We start from the raw sequence: 12,139 nt of genomic DNA on the forward strand, positions 1-12,139 counted from the left end.
CAACCATTAAATATAAATCTGTACGGGAAAATGCATGAAACAATATGCGTTCAATTATTTAATAACTTTGCTTGAGACAACTTTGGTCGTGCGGTTTTATTGCAGCAAATCGTTCTGTGACCTCGATTCAGATTTATTTAATCGAAATTCGTTTTTTTTTTTTACTTGAACATATAAAACCAAACACAGTTACACATCAAAAAAAAATTTAACAACAATAATATAACTATAAACAGTAGACAAAGAACTATTGAAATAATAAACAAACCTATTTCGTCGAAAAAATGGCTGCTACTTTAAACTGACGTCACTAATGGAGGTAATGCGTGCACAGTGCACAGTGTACAGTGCACAGTGTACAGAGCTTTATTCTGGCATATTTATTTCGCCACAAAAACAAAACGGTCTCTATTCTAATTCCAATTACATCAATCTTACAACAGCGTTATGTCACGTAAAGAAACAAAACTCTGCAGGTGTGCATGTCCTGCTAACAGATATGAGGTGATGAAGTGGACTGAAGCAGTGGGTCATTGTCCTGAAGCGTGCAAGAAACTCAAGAAGCGTTTGCGCAGAACAGTAACAGCAGCAGACTGAGGTAATTCTCATCTATTTAACAGCCTAAATACGAGTTGTAAGTTACTTTCAAAAGTTTAGTAAACAAACAAATGTGAGCGGCGAGCAGCAGAGAATACTAAATATTTCCCTTACAGCTCCAGTAGGGTCCTGTGATGGCGTTTTAAAGTCTTATAAAGGTAGGACACTATTTTCACACAGAATTATTATGGATTTTTCTTTGCTATTTTGACTTAAAGTTGTTAAAGAAGTTTATGTTTGTCTTTTGTGTTGTACAATCAGTACGAAGTTTAATTGTTTATACTATAATAATAGCCCTATAACACAATTTATTGTGCATAGCTTATATGCACAGCTGGATATGCAGTGAGAACTTTTAGTTCTTTAGTTTTAGTTCTTCTCAAGTTCACATCCCTAGCAGAGAAACAACAGGTTTAGTTTTTCACATTAACTATGCACATTTTCTTCGAATGTTTCACAACCAAGAAGTGTCCAAATATTTGTGTTTTCATTTTAAAGAACAGTGATGTTTTATTATTTGAAACCTACAGCAGCAAACCTATTGTTTGTGAAATGTTTGCTTGAAAACTGTGCTTGTGCTATATTTCTTTAAAATAAATGCCACTTGGTTTGATATATTGTAATATAAGGCAAAGTCTCATTTGTCCAAATACGTCTTATAGCCACCCTCCATATCACATAGCTATTGTCTATTAGTTAAATGAGGTATTAGGCTACTGATGAGCCAAAACATTATAACCAGTCACAGGTGAAGTGGAATATCCTCTCCTAACAAGGCCACATATTAATCTGGGGATCAAAGTGTTGGATGCTGGAGAGATGGGCGGGAATAAAGATCTGAGTGACTTTGACAATGGCCCAATTATGGCAAAACGACTGGGTCAGAGTATCTCTTAAACAGCAAGGCCTGTGGGTTGAGAATTGACCAACAGTGGTCCGAGGCGGTACAAAGTACAAACCACAAACTGGTTCGACGTCCATGGCTCATCGATGCACATGGGCCAATGGAAGCTGTCATGTCTGGTCCGAGTCAACCGAAGGTCTACTGTGGCACAAGTCACTTTTTTAATGTTGGTTATGGGAGGAATGTGTCACAACACACAGTTCACTGCACTCTGCTGCAAATGCAATATTTAATTTGAAAAACACCTATATGTTAATTTCATAGAAGAATATAATATTCAACTAATTAAAAAGACAATATATGAGATTCAGAAATCTTTCAAATGCTTTTCCTGTGGTATTGGAAAGCATGTTATGCCAACATATTATGAATGCATGTCACTCTATTGGTTTTCTTATTTATTTTATATCGCACTTTCCACAAGCTCAAGGATGCTTTTTAAACATCAATCTTTTGAAATGGTGACCTTGGTGGATACAGCTTGCAAAATAAAAAGTGCTTTTATAAACTTTCAGAAAGCATAAAGTCTTATTTAAGTTTGTGAACTCTTATGTTTTTCTCAAATTTGTGTTATCCTTTGAGAAACACAACAGGTGCAACCATCAAAAGAGGATCACTATTGCCACCCAGTGGTTTCTGCTGCTAATATATTTCCCCCATTGAACTCTCTTATCTTTCTTTCAGACATCCAAGTTTACAGAAAAAAATGACTGATTTAAGAATTCGCAAGGAATTCTACAAATATCTCGCTGTTGAGGTAAGAAACACATATACACAACCTGCATAATAATGACAAAGTAACTGTGATCTTGAAGCCTTTACACAGCATAAACAATTTTGAAGAGCAACAGCTGGCCCATTGTGAACACCTTTACATGTGAATTCAATTCTTCAGAGACATTTTGGTTACTAAATCATATTTTGCTATTGACTCTTTTTGAGGGAAAGCATTATCCCATCTAACAGGGAATGTTCTCACAACTTTGGTTCTCACAACCACTCTTTATCCAGGAACATGTTGTACTTGGTCAAATCAGGTTCTGCGATGTACACCGTGAAAAAACATGTATAAATTGTGCCTTGAGTGTACAAATGCTTGTCATTGGGGCAATTTCCTGAAAGGCACACATTTTTTTCTTAACCAAAATATACTTTAGATATACAAATATAGTGAACTCATTTTACTAATGAATGGGAGAAACACTACAACTCGCAATGTGGTGGAATAAGTCCTTCCTTAGGACTTCACATGTGCATTGGCTGGTCTAGCCTGAAAAACAAGTTATTTTAATGCTGTTCACCTTACTTTGCAATGCAGTAGCTATTTTCTGTGATTGTGTGGGCACTTCCGATTCATTTGCCGCTAAATGCTTTAAATGCTAAAATAATTTGCCTTAAAAACCAGTGCGTTTATGCTTGCAATAATATATTTAAAATAATATAATAGTTATAATGTGAAAATAATAGTACAGTCTCCAATGTTAGGCACCATAACAGACAGTTTTTGTACAGCTAAACTAAATAGAAGTGGATGAGACTGGAATCCTCAACGCCATGCATTAAGAATAAGGTGAATTTGAGCATAAGAACCAATATTTATAGGACAGCTCATGTCAGATTTTGTTGCTGTTTTGTTGCTGATTATTTAAATATGTTATTTCAGGATTCCCCCATTTAAATGGATAGAACATGGTCTTGGGTGCCCAAAATAGCTGCCTGGAGGCGTCGCAAACATGGCCGCCGAGTGAACAGGCTTTCCTTTAAAGGCATAGTTCACTTTGAAATGAATTTTTGATATGTTTTAGCTTACCTCAAGGGCATCCAAGATGTAGGTGTCTTTGTTTCCACAGTATTTTCAATTTTGATATTTTTAGGTCAACGTTCTTGTCTGTCAGTCATATAATGGAGGTATATGGGGTCCACCTCAAAGAGCATGCACACAGAAGACATGATTTAATGACTCGTAAATGTAAGTACACATTGATGGAAGACATCAAACGAGTGGTTTGTGTGAGAAAACGAACAGTATTTATATCGTTTTTGATGGGCCAGACTGTTGACTTGCATATATTTTTTTCCATACTATGGAAGTCAATGGGGTCCATCAACTGTTTGGTTACTGAAATTCTTCAAAACATATTCTTTTGCGTTCAGCTGAAGAAAGAAACTCCTACAAGTTTTTTTTTTTTTTTTTTTGGGTGAACTATCACTTTAAAGGGATACTCCACTTCTTTTTGGATATTGGCTCATTTTACAACTCCCCCAGAGGTAAACAGTTTAGTTTTACCGTTTTCGAATCCATTCAGCCGATTTTCTGATATTTAGAAGAATATCAGTAACCAGACAGTTTCTGGTCTCACTGATTTACATAGTATAGATTTTTTCCTATGGAAGTCAATGGGACCAGAAACTGTCTGATTACTGATATTCTTCTAAATATCAGAAAATCGGCTGAATGGATTCGAAAACGGTGAAACTCAACTGTTTAACTCTGAGGTAGTTGTAAAATGAGCCTATTTCCAAAAAAAGTGGAGTATCCCTTTAAGTTACTAATACCCTCCTGAGTGACAATCTAATGGTACAATTTTTGAACAGTTTGTCTGACAGTAAATCACAGATGCACATCAGCAACTCTCTGGATTGAGCTGAGAAAGAGAGTTGCCCACACGGTAGCGCTCAGCTGCAGAGGTGGGTGTTATATACTGTAGGAGGTTTTTAACTTTCCTCTGCAGTACTGATGTGTGTGTGTGGGCCAGACTAACACTCACTGAGATCCTAGTGTCTCCACAGAGGTATACATCAATGCATTAACACCCAGAGATACGGCATCTTCCCTCACACCTAAAGGCACGGAAACTTTCTTAGCAGAGTAATTCATTGATGTATTGCCAAAAATACTACACATTCGGCCGTCATGCAGGGATTCAAGTGGCTCTTTATGTTTAATGCATTTATGTAAGTCACATATTCCCCTGCATATATCCATAAAATTGTTAGTCAGGGAAACTGATGCATTGTATTGTTACTTATGAATATAGGATAATTTATTATGCTTTCAGATCTCATTGCACCTGACAGCTTGTATAAGAATCTGCCGTGCTGAATTTTCATAATATTTAACATCATGAATATTGGGGAAATTCAGAGATGGTTTGAGGCAGCCTGAAGCATCTCCGGTGTAGAGTGAGAATCCATGCACGTAAAAGCGCCACTGATGTAAAAATTAAATGAATAAAAAGAAAAGAAACATATTGAGTCTAGCCTGACTCACAGCAGTCAATCAAGCCTCACTTTACCCATAATGCAAAGAAACTCCAACACAAACCAGCAGCAGATTTCTCATGAAAGACTGATTTACTCGTGTCTTAAATGTATTTCTCACTGTATATTTATAGCAAACCATTTCAAATGGCATAGTTTAAACTGTGGCCTGAAGATGGAGAGAAATTTGGTGGATAGTGGGAGAGGGGAAAAAAAGCAATACGACATTAAAAAACATTATACACTACTGTTTAGAAGTTTGGGGTCAGTTAATACGATTAATATTTGCATTCAAGAAGGATGCATTAGACTGATCACAATTGACAGGAAAGACGTTTATAATATTAAAGTATTGTATTTCAAATAAATGCTGTTCTTATTAACTTTTTATTCATCAAATAGCACAACTGTTTTTTCAACATTGACAAAAATAAATGTTTCTTGAGCATCAAATCAGCATATTAGAATGATGTCTGAAGTATCATGTGACTCTGAAGACTGAAGGAGTGATGCATTTTAAAATATATATTAAAATATAATACAGGTATTTCAAATTGTAATAATATTTCATAATATTACTGTTTTGTACTGTATTTTTTTATTTGTCTTCAAAAACAGTACAGTCTATATTTATGTGATTGTTATTTATATTTATTAAATTTGAATACTTATTTATACTAATTATAGAAATAATTAAAAAAAGACTTTACTTTTATTTACTTAATATGGCCACCGTTTAAATTGTGTAAAAGAGCTTTTGTTAGAAAACAGAATCTGTCCTTGTAACTGCTTGGTTTAAGCTTGTTTGTGGATGAATTCTCACAGCCAAATCTATATTAATCTCAACAGACCCTGATCAATTTTTAATTATGTTTGGGGTGGCAGAGTTTTGCAAAAACACTTTTCGCTCACTAAGCTTGTCACTGACTTCTTTAGAACTTCATGCGTGGAGTGCTGCAAAACAAAATAGTCAATTCCCTCCACGAAGCGGCAGTGTTTACTGCTGTCCGAAGGGATCGCAGATATTAGGGAGTGTGCTGAATTAGCTTTTGTTGTTAGCCTGTAATGAAATGCTTGGTCATTGCTCCCCGTGGGGCGTCCTCATTAATCTGAAGGGCCGAGACTGGCACAGGGCCTCAGGAATGAAACGGCTGTTTGCTGTGCCACGGCAATCAGCGACGAGGCTGTCTGCAAATATTTGCAAGTGGTCCGAAATGCCTTGTTGAGATCTGTCCGGTGATGAGGTTCACAGAGGGCTCGGTTTTGAAATATCGATCATAAGAAGGAAGCGTGCTTGACAGCATTTCTGTTTTGGGTGGCACTCTCTTCAAGAAGAAGGCATATTTTCTGCATAATTGTGTTTTTGCAATGTAGGAACAGATTCTAAATGAATTGAAAGGTTATTCAGCTGAGCTACAAGTTATTCAGAAGTTAAAGGAGTTAATAAAAGCTACTCTTATATATAATTATATATAGGCTATTGTTTTATTATTTATATGTTTTATTATGTATTATATAATTTTTTTATTTCCTTATATTACATTATTAATATTTTTAATTGACACACACACACACACACACACATGTATATATATATAAAATAATTTTTGTTCATGTGTTAAATAATTGTTACATAATGTGTACATTTTTTATGGATTTGTTTTGGATTTTTGGGATTTTGATTTGTTACATGGATTCATTTTTCATATATCAGTCCTTTTTTGTCTTTCCGTCTAAGCTTTGTTGTATTTGGTGGCAAAGTTGTTCTTTTTCTAGTGGCCACTAGGTGGCACTTCATTTCTTCAGTATTGTGGCACCTATGGGGCAAGAGCAGGCTTTCATATTTAATTTCTCAAATAAAGGAAAGTCAACTAGACAGTCCTTTTATTATACCTATAGCGTGGACAGACTATAATTTCTCCTTTATCGAGTGATCCCGAATGCACTAATGATGCACTACTGCATTCAAAACACTGCTCTTGTAAGAGATCGTCGTACTGGACATTTTATTTGTTTTTCTCTCTTTCAGGTTTAAACCATGTAGAGTGACGTACAGTCAGCTCTTCATTATTTCAAAATAAACCCTTGATTCAAGATCACACTTTTTCCTGATCTAGTGTCTCAATAATAAGTGTCTGGCTGTACTTTATCCCTTATGTAATTGTCTAACTGTGACACTTCCATCAAAATTTGACATTCTTGAAATGGTTTAATTAAAGACTAGATGGAAGATAAAGATAGGCTTATGTGCAATATTGGTCTTCCAAGGAGGACATACTTCTGAATCCCTGAACTGTAGATTAAACTATGTTGGGAGTTGGAAGCACTTTTTTTTGCCAAACACACAGAATTACCTAATTACTGCGATTTTGTTCAAAATTAACAAACATGTCAAGGGTGACCATATTTTGATGAGAAATTATTCAAACCTAATGTTTGGTGTAGCATTTCTTTTAAAAAAACTAAAAGTCTGATTCCGTAAAATGCTGAAAAATAGCAGTTTCTGTACTCCATGTTGTCTTAGCAGATTCCCTGGAGACATTAAAGTCTGTATGAACGAAATAGTCTTTTCTCCCCTATTGTGACGTATATCTGAGTGAAACGGCTTCTTGAACAAGAAAAAAATTAGGATGGAGCTTAATTTTGTCCATTGGGAATTGATCGGATGGTTGTGGTTTGCTATTGGTCGATATCATGTGAGTGACAGGTTGCCCCGCCCTCACGCCAGTAAACGGCGTCAAAGAAGAGAAGAGATTATTTTTATTAAAGATGAGGGCCCATGATTTTAAAAAGATAAATCATTTATAAAATATACTCCAATATTCCTAAGCAAAAATAATAGTCGATTCAGTTTACATGGTAACTTTAATACACATGAAATATATCTGCCAAATAATCTGTTAGCATAACAAATATTCTATTAATTTAAAGGCCACATTCAATTTCCTCTCTAAAATGTCTCCGTGTCATATTAAAAAAGGTTGTGGCCTCACAAAACCTCTTTACTTAACAAAAGAGGAGGCAAATTTCTCCCAGCATGTTCTCCCTCTCAGGTAATAAGACTTGGCTGTGTTATTATCTGTGACATTCATAAAAGTAAGTAAATGCTTTAAAGTTAATAAATGCTGGCCAAATATATATATATATATATATATAAATGAGAGAGAGAGAGAGAATGAGAGAGAGGTGCACATTAGAAAAGCCTTGCTTCTGTGTCCTCTCCTCCTTATTTCTTGAATGATCTGCATTAATATTGAGTTTAATGCTTCATTACACCCACACCTTTATATGGAAAAGTGGATGATTAAAGTGCTCCGTGAAGCATCTGTCTTAAAGCCACAGAGTCATTTAAAAGAATCATGAGCTGTATGAATAAGTGATAGAACAGCCGCTAACCAAGCAATGGCAAACTATTAGAGGGACAGAAAGGGTTTTTATGCTTTATATTTTCCTAAGTTAGGCTATTATATGGCTCTGATGCTGAGTTATTTCCTTCTGGAGGCTCAAAAAACAGACCTTCTCATATCTTCACTTATGCTCACTGTTTTGAACAGAAGACTCATCCCGCAGGACATGCAAGAGAACAGGGCAGATTTTTAACAAGCTAGAAGACGTGTTTTTCAGCCTAGACTCTTAAAAACGTATCTATTTATATACTGAGGAAAATCCGAGCATGTCGATAAACAAGGGTGTTGTGGGTGGTTGCCGGGGCGTTGCTGTCAAGGTGTTCTAGGTGGTTGCTAGGTAGCCTGTCACTTGTGTCTCTTTGGTATTCTGGTCCCTGGAAAAGGCTTTTTTTTACTGAATAAAATATGACCGTATCCAGAACTAAGGGGGTGGTTGCCAGGGCATTGCTATATGGTTTCTTGGTGATTGCTAAGGTGTCCTTCATTTCTTTGGTATTCTGGTTCATATTATGTGTTATGTCATATAGCATATGTCATATGCTTTGGTCACTTCTAAAATTCAAATATAGGATAATATATACGTCCAAAAGTAGGGTCTTGTGAGTGGTTGCCATAGTGTTGCTATGGGGTTTCCAGGGTAGCGCTATATGGTTGCTAAGGTGTTCTAGGTGGTTGCTAGGTAGCTTATCACTTGTGTCTCTTTGGTATTCTGGTCCCTGGAAATGGCTTTTTTTACTGAATAAAATGTGACCGTATTCAGAACTAAGGGGGTGGTTGCCAGGGCATTTCTATGTGGTTTCTTGGTGATTGCTAAGGTGTTCTTCATTTCTTTGGTATTCTGGTTCCTGTAGTTATGGCTTTGGTCACTTCTAAAATGCAAATATAGGAGTACATAAAAAAAGTAGGGTCTTGTGAGTGGTTGCCATGGTGTTGCTATGGGGTTTCCAGGGTATTGCTATATGGTTGCTATGGTGTTTTAGGTAGTTGCTAGGTGGAGTATGAACCAATTCCAAATCATCTCTTTGTTTTTTTGGTCCCTAAATATGGCTTGGGTAACTTCAGTTCAAATATGGTTGTTTCTGGTCATTTTATTATTTTGACAATTAAATTAAATACATTTTATATTTAAATTGATCTTTTATACATGCATGCATACCTAAAATGTATTGTTAATTAAAATCATAGTGACCTTGAGAATGTGTTTGCTCTAATTTACAATGATTCTTTTATTATTCAAAATGAATCAGTCTTCTCTGCTTGATGTTCAGACATCTGCAACTAATTGACCTCCTTTCTTTATCTGTGTGGAGTGTCATTTTGTTTTGTCCCTAACTGGGACCAGTTTAGACGTTTGATGTTTCAGGGAGATAATGGATGTTAATGAAACATTCAGTCTTGTAGCCGAACCATTTCATTTTGTTGAAGTATGGTGGCCTTCAAACACCAACTTTCTTGCTGGCTGTTTACAAGAAGCTCTTTATAGAATATTTATAATAATAATAATATGTTTATTTTTTATAGCGCCTTTCAAGAACCCAAGGTCGCTTCACAAAATAATATGAATCCTAAATAATATGAATAGAAGAATCCAAGAGTGTATGAGCCACTCTCATATTGAAGATGACACTGCAGCCCACCAGCACAGATGTCTTGTTTTTTTTTTAAAGAGTTTCAGCCAAAAATGAAAATTCCCTCATCATTTTCTCACCCATATGACTTTCTTTCTTTAGTGGACCACCAGGACTTTGCTCTTTTCCATACAGTGAAAATGAAAGATGGCCTGTGGCAGCGGAGAAGATTATGAGACTTAAATATGTTCCTTACTGAATGACTTCCCAAGACTTACATTATGAATCATAAAGAGTGATCCCCTCATCCCCCTTTTTTCAGCGGTGCTGGTTCCGGAAGCGTTATTTATTTATTTATTTATTCTAAAAATGGGATTTTTTTTTTAAAGTATTTGTTAAAGAGTTGTAATCCATGAACCAAGCCAATGAACTATTAGGTGAATTACAACACTAAAAACTTTGATTTGAAGCTAAAAAGTTCGAAAATCGGACACGAAGACAAAGGTACAAGATTGTATACTTAACGGTTTTAGTGAGGAAAAGAACTACTGTCTCAGCATTGAGCATTGCGAACAGCATAATCGAAGTCAAAATGGAGAATTATAAAAATAATCTTTTATGAACATTGATCAATATGTATAAAAACAATATGTTTTAAGTAGGGCTGTGCAAAGATTAACTGGGATTAATCGCGATTAATTTATAATTAAAAAAATTATAAAAGTTTGTGTTTACATAATATATTTGTGTGTGCTGTGTATAATTATTTTGTATATACAAATACACACATGCGTATATATATATATATATATATTGTTATTTATATCTATATAGATTATGTATATATACTGTATATAATAAGTATTTACGTGCAAATAATTCTTAAATATATACATGCATGCATATGTATTTATATATACAAAATAATTATGCACAACACACACACACATATATTATGTAAACACAAACTTTTATTTTGGATGTGATTAATTAATCTTTGCACAGCCATAATAAGTTTAAGTTAGCAAAATATGCAACACACACACACACACACACACACACACACACACACACACACAAACATTTTAGTATTTTGAGAACAGGGAGATCATCTCGATTACATCATTTGCAGTGCTTAATGGGAGTGGGCGGAGCTAAAGAGCTATTTTAGAACATGTTGCTTTTTTTGCCTCTCTGATTGGTGTAATTTTCTGTACAGCATCATGGGTAATGTAGTTTTTCCACCAATAATTTTTAAGTACTAAAGATGAGTATTTTAAAAACTAAGCTGAAATAATGCACGCTGGTGGCTTCAGCAGAAGCAAATACCATCGATTAGCAACCTTGTAGCTCACAGTACGTCTGTCTTTTTAACTTGTCATTCAAAATCAGTTTCCTTACAGAGAAAATGAATGTTTTTACATCCGGAACCCAATTAGCGAATCATATTAACACTTGGTCACCATTCACTTTCGTGACAATTAGCATTATGCTAAACAACTACTTGTGCGTTCTGCAAAAGAAAGTACGTTTGGGACAGCTTGAGAGTGAATAGTAACATAATTTATAGACCCCTTACTTCTGCAGTGGAAATGAAAGAGAGTCATGGTGATACACATGCATGTATTGCACAGATGTTGTATTATTGCTCCTCTCATTGAGTGCTATTTATTTCAATACATTTCTCAGCCTGACACAAATATTATGAAAAAAGAAAAGCCAATCCCTTCCCATCTTCTTAAGTATGCTGAAGACAGTCCATAAATTTCTCATGTAGCTTAGAAAATAAAGTGCACAAGTTGCTTTGAACTTGCTTTCCATCGTTGGTCTTTAGGAGCTGTTTATAAAAGCAATGATAAAATGTGCAGTTTCTGCTTTTAATGGATTTATGAATATCACTTTGATTTGTTACATTACTTTCTAATATTGTCTTTTTTATATGCCAGTCTGTAGTGATGTCTTTATTAGGACTCTGATTTATTGGTCTGTGGATTTGGAAACAATCTAGGTCAGTTGGTTCCTTAGGGTGTTTCTGAACTGTAAAAATCAAGAATATCCTTTTCATGTTCAGTGATTCATACAGAACATGCTCATAGTAAGTAACAAGATCCCCAAGATCATCAATCATTTCTGATCTCGAGTGCTGAAGAAAATCTGTGGAAACAAACAGCACAATATTAATGTAGAGTGGCCAAATACTAATATATGATAAAACGTGCGCAATATCATAAGATCACACTCTTTATTTAAAAATGTTCTTTATTAGCATTGTTCCATGAATAAACTTTATCATCGATGGAACCTTGTATTACACAAAAGGTTCTTTTTAAGAAGGAAAAAAGGTTATTTTACGAACTGTTCAGTGAAAGGTTCTTTAGTGAGCCAATAAAATGGTTCTTCTA

The 12,139-nt window shown here is 35.1% G+C and overlaps 1 protein-coding gene across 2 annotated transcripts in view; it reads left to right on the forward strand.

The window, feature by feature from the left end:
• The first annotated feature begins 321 nt into the window (after positions 1-321).
• plppr5b (phospholipid phosphatase related 5b) overlaps positions 322-12,139 on the forward strand; it is a 52,229-nt gene continuing 40,411 nt past the window's right edge. For both annotated transcript variants that reach the window (XM_089125641.1, XM_089125640.1), the window contains exons 1-3: positions 322-598; positions 714-755; positions 2,186-2,258. In XM_089125641.1, coding sequence (XP_088981767.1) covers positions 2,208-2,258 — 51 coding nt within the window. In that variant the 5' untranslated portion in view covers positions 322-598; positions 714-755; positions 2,186-2,207. The remainder of the gene's footprint in view (positions 599-713; positions 756-2,185; positions 2,259-12,139) is intronic.

The sequence above is a fragment of the Pimephales promelas genome, chromosome 22 (assembly GCF_988280905.1).
Source record: "Pimephales promelas chromosome 22, fPimPro1.hap1.1, whole genome shotgun sequence".
In the NCBI taxonomy this organism is placed as follows: domain Eukaryota; kingdom Metazoa; phylum Chordata; class Actinopteri; order Cypriniformes; family Leuciscidae; genus Pimephales; species Pimephales promelas.